The sequence below is a fragment of the Limanda limanda genome, chromosome 18 (genome assembly GCF_963576545.1).
Source record: "Limanda limanda chromosome 18, fLimLim1.1, whole genome shotgun sequence".
Taxonomy (NCBI): domain Eukaryota; kingdom Metazoa; phylum Chordata; class Actinopteri; order Pleuronectiformes; family Pleuronectidae; genus Limanda; species Limanda limanda.
This window is the reverse complement of record NC_083653.1, coordinates 10,099,757-10,110,251: the sequence shown is the minus strand read 5'-3', so window position 1 is coordinate 10,110,251 and position 10,495 is coordinate 10,099,757. Positions and strand designations below refer to the sequence as shown.

The following is a 10,495-nucleotide window of genomic DNA, read 5'->3' as shown; positions in this document are numbered from 1 at the left end:
TGTATCTGTGCCAGAATTACAGCCATAACTGGAAAAGATGTGTTAACGGAGCTTAACTCAATTACCTTTAAAAAAACTGAGATATACTGTATGTGATTTTACTCCGAGTCTTATGGACACACTGTGGTCTTGAGGCTAAGTAGTTTCCTAATACCAGGCAGCAGCAACCTGTATTTCATCCACATATACCGTTTAATCAAGTGTACAGTAAAAACTGTGGCGTCCGGCTGTGAAAGAAATCAAATTAACATAGTTGTGAAAATGCCAAACTTCCCTGTAAAGTTCACCAAGCCCTTTGTGGGTTTTCTTGTTCTTTAACCCAAACAAATTGTGTTCCTAACCAGATACGCGCTCCATAAAATATTCATTCTGCAGCTGTTGGCATCGCGGGGTCTGGTGACGTTTCTGCCTCAGCTCCAGCACAATGAAGAGGGAACAGAATTTAGTTTGTTGTACTTACAGCCTAAAAACAGAATAGACGTATCAAGAACTATATATTTAATAAGGAAATGTGTCTGAATTAGGCTGCTGTGTTTGCTAACTTTTGAATGAATGAAGCTGTTCACTTAATTTTCTTAAGTATATGTTAAATATGTGAAGTAAATGTCCGAGGCACTCTTTACACCTGTTGTGGTGGTTCGGACTAAATTGAAAAGTCTGAAAGTCCGGACCAAACAAAGTCGATGTAAAAGAGCTCTAACTAAGTTTGATGGACAAGATGAGTATTTTACTTCACAAAATTTAATTTCGAGGTTATTACAGTCATTTCAACTTCATTTTCAAAATGTCAAAGGAAAATCTTGCTGAGAATTAGTTCAACTAAACTCTCAACATTCAGACTTTATGCCTGGACCTAGGGAGAGACACAGACTGATTCCAACTTAAACCTTTCTTAGATCTCATCCCTTTTCTTAGTCCTCACTTCCTGTCATCTCTGCTGTCTCTATCACATGAAAATAAAAGGATCCTCCTCAAATGGGAGATATATCAAAGATCCTCACTCAAACTCATTTAAACAAAATCTTTCCATTTTTCAGTTCTGGGTGAATCCACTGTGCTGTCAGCAGTGTCTGCCGAGCGGATCCTTTCAAAAACAAACTTCTTTCCCAGTGTGAAGATTTATGCGCCTGAAATATGCTGACTGACATTCTTGTGAGTTTTCACATAAAAAAATGGTTTCGCAACCGCCTCTATTTTGAAGAACGCACACTCCACTCTCTCTTGACCTTTTTTTTTTTACTGTGCGTCTATGAAGCAGAGGGAAGTTCAATAAATCTGCCGTCTCCAGTCATGTGGTCACTTGGAATTCCTCATTTTGAGACTGTATTGTGGAAGAAAACGCTGCAGAAGACAACAAAGACCATTCACTGTTGTACCAATCTTATAATTTATTTAAATATATTTAATTCTTAAATATACAGTGTACACTGTATATACGTATTCAACACCCATACGATAAATGCCAGTCACTTTAATTTATGGTAGATAGGTGTAGTCCTCTTATGATTTGTTTTATACAGTATGTACATGTTTCTGTGGTCATGGCCTACATGATGTGCAGCGAACCCTTGTGACACTCTTATAAATATAGACCGTACCACGATTCTTCCGAGATCCACGGGAGGGCCGTGGCTAACAACCGCCACATCGTCGCAAAACATGTCTCACAAAGACGCAGAGAAATGTTCATGCAATTAATAATTTAATCACAGCTCTTTCTCAGTGTGAGCACAAGTGGGTGAAACTATGGCGTGAGTGCCAGCGCGGGGGGGCTGTGAGAACGTTTAGTCAGTGTAATAGGTAGTACAGTAGTACGTTTGGGCTCAACCCGAAACACTCACACAGAGCAAACCAATCGCAGAAGGCGAATCATACTGAAAATAGTACATTTGGAATTTGCTCTTTCCGTGAAAGAAACGAACCAAAATAAAAAAAATGCAATCCCTTTCTTTTTTTTCTTCTTTTTTTTCGGATTTGACATCTTCTTTTTTTGGGATGCCAGCAGGAAAAAAAAAGTCCACACGATTGTTTCCGGCTCCTCCAGTTGCTCATTTTTCCTTTAGTTTCATCGTCTTTATCTTTAAATCTTGATCTTGTTGTGTAGCTGGGTCGCTTCCTCGTGGGGGCAGCGAACCATCGAGGCCCAGTCCGGGCGGTGGGTGGCAGTAATCCACGCGCCAACAGAACAGACCTCACTGAATGTCAATACTGTGCATAAAATCAGTCGGGGATGGTTAAGAGTATTTTAGGCGTCCCTCTTAGTGTCCAAGGCACTTTTTTTTTCTCCTTCGCTTTTTTTTTTTTCCTTCTTCTTCTTCTGGAGAACACATGTTTGGCTTCAACCTGCAACGACAAGCAAGAGAAATTCAGCGCTGGCTCCAACTTGGCAGCACCTGACAGTCTTTCTCCCAAGAACAATTGTGAACAACAAACCGCTGATCTGCTGCTCTCACTGTGCAGCTGCTTGGGGCTCTGTGTGTTGACACAGCACGCAAATCGCCCCAGTGAGTGGTTGTCTAACTGTCTCAGGAAAAAAACTTGATATTTTCTCTGTGCGCTTATGCAATTATTTGCACGAGATTCTGCCTCAATCTTGGAAACTGTATATGGCTCTAGTGCTCCAGAGACAACTGCAACACAACAATGTAAAACTCTGCGTATATCTGCATTTGTTTGCGGATACAAACACTTTAATGAAACTTTGGGTTAGAGTTTATATTTGTATTTAAGTTTTATTTGTTATAGTTATTTATAACAGTATAACAAGTTTAAAGTTAAACTGTTAAATATTAAGCCTCAATTATATTTATTTGTCATAATGACATCTTAGGAATCATTGACGATTTAAAAAAACATATAAATATATATATATATATATATATATATATATTTAACTCCCTAATGCCAGTATCAGCCTCTTTTGGAGTATTTTGTTATCATAAATACAAATTGTTTATTATCATTAGTGCATTACAATTAATTCGTAAGAAGCATTTTCGGTGCAATAGCTGGTCCAACTATTTTTTAATATCTATTTCAATCCCCCTAAGAACCTTAAGTATGTCTTTTTATTAAGTCATCTATTTGTCGCTGGTCAGTATCTCCCTCAGTATTTATACAACCTGAAACTGTTACCTTTTATTTAAGTTAATAATCTGAATCCTACGTCTGCTTCACCACCTGTACTTGAATAATTTGACAGTTTATCATGTATCACACACAACCGGCACTTTCACTGCATGCATGTGCACATCCAAAACAGAGTAAACAGCATAAATGTTTGAGGCGGACGTATGGTGGTACCTTGTGTGTGCTACCCCTCCGTGCACCGCAGGCTGCCAGCTAGCCGTGTGAGGAGCCGCGCACATCGTTTCAAGTCTGAGAAGAGAAGAGGACACGGAGAGTTTAGCGAGCGACGCCTCATTTCACACAGTGGTTTGACGCTATATAAACAGTCATTTTTTTTTCATCGTCTGACGGTGATTTATTACTTCTTTAATAGGGTGGGTGGCCCAGTGGGAGACCCACCTGCTGCCGCACCACCCTCACATCTACGTACACCTCCCAGAGGAAGCAGACTAGACTCACATTTTCAACTTATGTTACACACACGGTTTGGAAGGACCAGAAGTATCGAGGTCCCACAAGGAACCCCACCACACACACACTCACACACTTCTGAGCACATACATTGGCCAATACAAGCTTAAAATCCATGTCTGCCTTAACCCATCAAGCAGGAATGCAAATGATATATCGGCTAAATGTTTAATCAAACATATGGGCTTTACAGTGATAACAATGAAATAGCAATTAGTTCTACGTTGTGTGATTGTGATCAGGGAAAGTCAGTTTTTGTTCGCGTCTCTCTGTGATTTGTGATGAGTTGTTTATTTTATTTGGGATTTGAGGTTAACGCTTAACCTGCCCCCCTGTCATACAGCAGCTGTCGACACTCATCTAGATATTGGGAGGATGAACTGTGACTATTCCTCTGATCTGTCTTGACTGAATCAAAGGAACCACCATCAGGTGCCCGTCCATTCTCATCTCTCTCATTTTGATAACTTCAACATTAATTTGATGTTTCTCATGCAACATGGAGAGAAATTAATTGATATTGTCTATGATTAAACACTAAATGCTGTATTATCGCAGTAATAACATTAGTAGGAGTTGCAATGATCAGAATAGTAAAATATGCATCTCTTCTCACGTGACATCTTTCGTTCCGATCATGCTTGAGGATGTAGGAGAGGCAGAGAGCCAATCAGAGTTGAAGCTTGAACTTTCCCACGGAGGTAAGACCAGCTTACATGTTTTACGAAAATACGACAATTTGAAGCTCTGACACAAGATTTCTACATTTCCCATGTGTCAAGGCTGCTCCGTTGTGTGTCTGATTGTGTGTTTTACAACATCCATAGATTCGAGGGGCAACACCTTGCTGAGAATGTGACGGGAGGGGGGAGCTGAGGCTGTCTTAGCATTTGTTTCGGTCTGAGATGCTGCTGCTATAGTGCGCTAGCTAGTGGCAGTAGATTTTTGAAGAAGAGAACATTTTTACCTGCCAAGATTTCCCTTTTTGCATTTGACCTTTTTTCTTTCTCTCTCTCATCTCCAGCAACGTCTTTCTTTCTTTTTCTCCCTGCCTCCTCATCTCTTGCTTTCCGACTGCTGAGCTCTGCTTGAGGCAGTCTTTTCATTTGTGTCAGTAAGGAAAGCTAACAAAACGTCAACTGATATTTATATTAAATGTTAATAGCGTCCTCTTGGATAACCACGCAAGGAAACTGAAAATATATGTACTTAATTTTGATGTGAATTTGAACCCTCCATCTGTCATTGAAGATTTAAGAGTCTGATGGATGGAATTAACTAGCTCTGTAATTCACTTAGGCCTAAGTGAAGCTGGCTGGTTTGCATCATGATTGACGGGCGCTGTTTGATGTGGTGCGACTGCACAGGAGCCACTTGTCAGATGTGTGGGAGTGAATCTTATTGAACAAGCAGCCTGCTTGTAAAAATGTCTCTTTCGAATCAAAAGCTTTTACACGTCACAGCAGGATTCGCACAGGTGTAAATCACAAAATGACACATGGCTGAATTCCATTAATCCAGTTCCCGGGTCCTGATATCGTGCACGCCGGCTTCACAGTCACGTGTCTGACTGGGACACTTGATGGGAAACACAGCCGGTGCTAATGTTTTACACCTGTGGTTTCCCCAGGGCAACATGTCAAAATGTGTGCTGCGGGTAAAAGGCCTGTTCTCCAGTTACCGAGTAGTGGATTCAGCTGCCTGATGTTTGGTTTGTTGACAAAACATTTCGTACGATTATTCACTCGACAAACACGCAATGACGCTAGTGATCAGATGAGAACGTACGTTAGCTTGTCGTTGAGCAACAACTTTGAAGCAACGTTTACTGAGTAGACATTGAAGAAAAAGAAATCAAGAGGCAGACTTTGGTGACCTTTGGTGATGGGTATGGCCATGAAGAGGCAGGTGAACATTTGGCTAACATCTTTCCCCACATTCCCTGCTGCTCATAGTATAAGAGGACCAGTGTAATTGCAGCTTACATGCAGGCGTCGTGCATTCTCTGGTGTGGTGGTAGACTCTGTACACTTGCTGCCTGCACTTCGGATGGAAGTAGAGAGGACCTGAAACAAGAACAGGCTTTTTTTTAGGACATTTCCAGCTCCACCTGCACTAACATGTGTTTTATAGCTCTACAGTCTCCTGGACTTCCTCACATTTGACAGACAGAGTCGTTTTCAGTGATGTCTTACCTGTTATATGTTTTAGGAATTTCTCTTTCTTTCTGACGTCCCTAGGGATAACAACTGTGGAAAGAGAACAGACGAGGAAGCAGTGTCAGGTTTGCAACGATGCAGCTGAATCTCATCGATTTAAAGTTGAGAAGACATGCATTTCATTGGAAGGCCTATAAACATCGACTTCCTCATAAAACAGCCACAACATCAACCTCAACTTTCCGATGAAGAGGAATTCTGCCAGAAAATCATTAAAGGGTCATTCCACCTAAATTAAAAAAGAAAATGTCGACTCCAGTCACATATAATCATAGGGATACCACCTTCTGGGTGCAACAACCCTTTAACTCTATCCCCAGGAGAGGCGGTGGACTAGTGGCAGAAACTTGGACTATGGGCAGAAAAGGTTTCTGGTTCGTCTCTGGTTCGACTCCACGGAGAAACAACAAAAAGACGAACCTGGATTGATCTTTCCAAAAATCCAAGAGGATTATCCCTACCCTGTCTAGTGCCCCTGAGCAAGGCACCTTACTCCCCCAACATCTGCTCCCTGGGTGCCGTACATGGCTGCCCACTGCTCTGTGTGTCCTGCACCAGATGGGTTAAAAGCAGAGGTTAAATTTCCCTCCTTGCATAAGTGTGCTTGTGCATGTGTTTGGGACAAATAAATGTATCTTAATCTTAATTATCATAGGGATACCATCGGAGGCAAGTGAGGATATCTTATTGGTTATTCTGGGTGCAACAACCCTTTAACTTAATTTTCTTAATTAATCTGTCCCCTGTGACTTCCAGTGCCTTTGCAACCTGACCATGAAACATATTCTCATCCATCACTATACGCAGCATCCTCTTTGGATCCAACATGAGGGTCCCACCCAGACAACGAGCCACTCACCGACAGCCTGGGCGCCTCTGTCTGTTTTCAAGTTGCGTAAATCCTTTGGCTCCACCGGGGACGTGTGCGCCCGCGACGTTACCGGGGATTCCGTTTTGGCTCCGTGTCGACCCCGGCTCTCCTCCACGTGTTTCATGATCTCCACCATCCGCCTCAAGTCCACATGCTCCGCTCCGGCTGCGGACGACCCCCTGGCCCCCGAGGGCGCGCTCCGGCCGCAGTGGCCGGTGAGCGTGCACATCACCAGCACCAGTCCCATAGTGAAGTGCTTGCGCAGTCCGTTCATAGCTCCCGTGGAGTTGAGAAAACAAGAAGAGGAAAAAAATAAAGTCCTTATCCAGCAGCGCCTCTGGGGAGAAGTCAAACCGGACACCTGCGGGAGAGATGGAGGAGACCTGTCAAACCCAGTGCTTCTCATATAATGTAAATGTATATGACCCATTAAACCCACTGAGTGCGCAGCGAGGGGGGAGTTTAATTGCCCACTGATATTGGTTAAGACATCATAAAAACGGAGATCAGACTTTAAATGTGGACCACCACGATTTACAGACACATTTCTTAGTTTAACCTCATGTTAGAAGAAACTACGTTGGCAACATACAAAACAGAAAAACACTCAATTGGACCAGTTTGCGCACTTTTACGCAACCACTCTGAAGTTAACGATTCCCCGAAGGAGCCTCTATTCACACATCAAACGTCCCACATCGTGTTCTTGGTAATGCAAAAAGTTCTGCACATTGTGGTTGAGCCATGGCTTCTCCAAGATCCTCTCTCAGAGAATCAGCAGCAAGATATTTGTAAAAGCAAATAGTTGTTTTTAATATGATACTAGTGAAATATATGAAAGCTGTAGAAAAGTGTTGACTATTACCTTCACAGTTATAGAACGTCCTCCAATGCGGCTCAAGAGTTCCGTGCGTCCAGCAAAGGATGAAAATGGAGATAAAGAACTGTGCGTAACTTTCGCGTGTATAGGTTCCTTGCTTCTTCCCGGTCCGAAATACGTCCTCTTGAATTCTGCTCTGATGTTGGGAATAAATATCTCAAAGCAGCTGAAGTCGTACGAGTGGTCGCTGAGCATCCGTGGCCATCCTCTGAACACCGGTGGACTGTGGAGTGGGAAGAGCGAGGAAGGAGAAGAGGAAACGATCCACTGGTGTGCGTCCTCGCCGCCGGAGCTGTAGATCGGTTCTCCTCTGAAGGAACTCTCACTTTTTATTCTGTCTCGCAGCCGCGTTGACCTTTCCCTTCGCGGGTTATTCCGCCGTATCTGGAATAGGAATATGACGCACCACTGGCACTCCACAAAGTCCACTGGAGTCGACTGACCATCACTTCAGCGCTGCACGTACTTCTCTGCGTCCCCCTCCTTCTCGCGTCTCCATTTATCTGTGCGATCCGCGGTTACAGGAAGCCTCCCTTTCCTACTAATACTTTCACTGAAATTTCCAACGAGCCAAGTAGACACAGACATCTTAGCGGAAATACTGCCCGAACCCGGTTGTGATTCTCTTTACCCCATTTAGAGCCATCGCGCGGTTTACGGCCCTCGGGGGGAATTGAAACCCAACTCCGCAGCGTTTAATGAAGATTCTTTGAAAATGTATAATTCATCGGTATAATTATTGCTCCACAGTTTTCTGGTCAGAGCCTCCGACTGCACAACATAGTTGAGGTTTTTTCTTCTCACTGGAGATTAGTGCTGCACTAGTCCACTGTGGTTGGTACAGCTTTCTTTAAGTCAGGTCGTGCAATTGGCTCCCTGGCCCCCTGGCCCCCTCCCTCAAATGATGCTGACTTGTGGGGCTTGAGTTGAATATACTGGGAAACTGGAAGCAAACCTGTGTGTCAGATTTCTGAGCGTTAAAAGCTAAGGCAGCTGTACAACTCCAAAATCAACAGCTTAGAATTGAATTGCAGCAAAGACTCCCCAAAAAGTTTTGCTTCTTTTTCAAGGATTTTTCTTCTCACATTTTCTTTTCACCTTCATCTGATCATCACAGAATATTTCTTACATCGACTTGGATTTTTCACTTCATGGCCGAACTTCCTGACTCTTGTGACACATGAATTGAGAACCTTGGTGCTGAAAGGACAGCGCGCACTGTCGCCCCCCCCCCCCCCCCCCCCCCTCACCTCTGACGCGCCAGATCACTGAGGCGCTGGAGGGAATTTCAGCCTATATGAAACTTCATCCAGTACAATGGTGGAGAGATTCGCTTTACTGATGAATTCTGTCGATTACCATGATGACAAAAAAAAAGTAACGGATATATTTTTTTTTCTTCTGGTGATTCACAGCGGGATGAGTTATTTCTCTTTCAGGATTATTTGTTGTTAGTCAACGAATGAATCCGGTGACAGTGTTAAAAACTATGTGTTTAGAAAAAACTTATTTTATTGGTTGGGAATATATGTACATATATATATATATTGAGGTTGCACATTGATTTCTGATGTTTGAGAGGAAACTGGTGGAGTTTTTACGCACGGCCAAACGAATTGGTCAGTTTGCGGAGCAGGTATGTAGAGAGAGAGAGATAGAGATAGAGAGAGGGAGAGAGAGAGAGAAGAGGGAGAGGAGGGGGATGGGGAGAAAAGCCCTTGGCAATCAATTTTTACGACAGGCGTCCACACTAATAAAGTTGGTAACGGGGTGAGACATCTGGAGCCTGAACTTTGACGCGCCTGTTTCAGAAGAAAGTGAACAAAAGTTGTCCTAAATGTAACAACTCAGGTCATCATCAACAATATTGGAGCTGTACGCATGAACCCTATCATCATTTAGCAGTTGTAAAACATTTTAATGCATAATTAGAAATGCATTCAACCCTCCTGGACGTTGGTGTACAATTTCCCTCTGAAAAGAGAATTTTTGCGTATTTTTTGCTGAATCCAAACATGTAGTCACTATAAGAGTGAACAGACATTACTTTGACTCTGTATTTAAAAGCAGTTTCAGCAGGGGGCGTCATTCTGCAGTGGCTGCACATTTAAAAGCATGTTAAAATGAAGCTCTTTGTGGTCGTACAACTGGGCTCCTGTCTGTCCACAGAGTTTGAAAATACAATAAAAAGACTTCAGCCGGCAGCCGGGCATTTCCCTGTCATGCCCGCTTCCTCTGGAACAACCTCTCTGCTCACATCAGCCTGTCTCACTTCATTAAGTCAAACGTAAAACTCCTCTTTATGCCTTAACTTCTCAGTAACTTTCCTTGTTCTCTCAAGCCCATGAGTGTCCTCCTCGTCTCTCCCCCTCTCTCATCTGTGTATCTGTTTCCTTCTCCTCGACATGTGAATGATGGTTTTACTTCTTCTTTGTTGGCGTTTGTCTGTCCTCCCTCACAGGGCCCACAGTGGAGAGGTGGCCATGTGGCTCAGGTCCTCTCTGTTGGCGGCACATGGAAGCTGCTCGCCATACTCCCAGACTGAATTCTTCTTTCATGTTTGCAAGCTATAATGTTTTATCCCGATTTTGCATACCATAAATCTGCTTCAGCATCGATAGCATGTCTGCCTGTTCTGGAAGAGGGAACCCTCCTCCCTCTCTTCCATTTAAGTGTTTCTTTGAAGGAGTTTTACGTCGGCTGATTCAGGGGTCAAGGACAAGAGGAGGTCGTAATGTCTCACAGATTTTTAATCACCCCGAGGCTTATTTGTGACGGCCTGTATAAATGAAATTGGACTTGACTGGACTTTGGTCCAAAAATGATGAATATCATTTTGTTCTGATTTCACGCTTGAAATCTTGCCATATAGATAGAAAAAGAAAGTTCCAAACGGAACCAACATCGATTTGGATCATGAAATGT

The 10,495-nt window shown here is 43.0% G+C and overlaps 1 protein-coding gene across 1 annotated transcript; it reads right to left on the bottom strand.

Moving 5' to 3' along the window:
• Positions 1-3,313: 3,313 nt before the first annotated feature.
• Positions 3,314-6,964, bottom strand: LOC133024022 (ALK and LTK ligand 2a-like). Its single transcript, XM_061090965.1, has 4 exons — positions 6,679-6,964; positions 5,796-5,849; positions 5,586-5,666; positions 3,314-3,378 (listed from the first exon to the last, which is right to left on the bottom strand). Exons 1-4 carry the CDS (start codon positions 6,962-6,964, stop codon positions 3,314-3,316), a joined length of 486 nt encoding a protein of 161 aa, XP_060946948.1.
• Between the last annotated feature and the right edge of the window lie 3,531 nt (positions 6,965-10,495).

What these genes read in the sequence shown, in the direction of transcription:
- LOC133024022 (XM_061090965.1), bottom strand. Translation starts at nt 6,964, where the DNA reads ATGAACGGACTGCGCAAGCACTTCACTATGGGACTGGTGCTGGTGATG. An exon ending in CAGAGGCGCCCAGGCTGTCG is followed by an intron (nt 5,850 to 6,678) that starts GTGAGTGGCTCG and finishes CTCTTTCCACAG; the next exon opens with TTGTTATCCCTAGGGACGTC. An exon ending in AGAATGCACGACGCCTGCAT is followed by an intron (nt 3,379 to 5,585) that starts GTAAGCTGCAAT and finishes TTCTCTTCTCAG; the next exon opens with ACTTGAAACGATGTGCGCGG.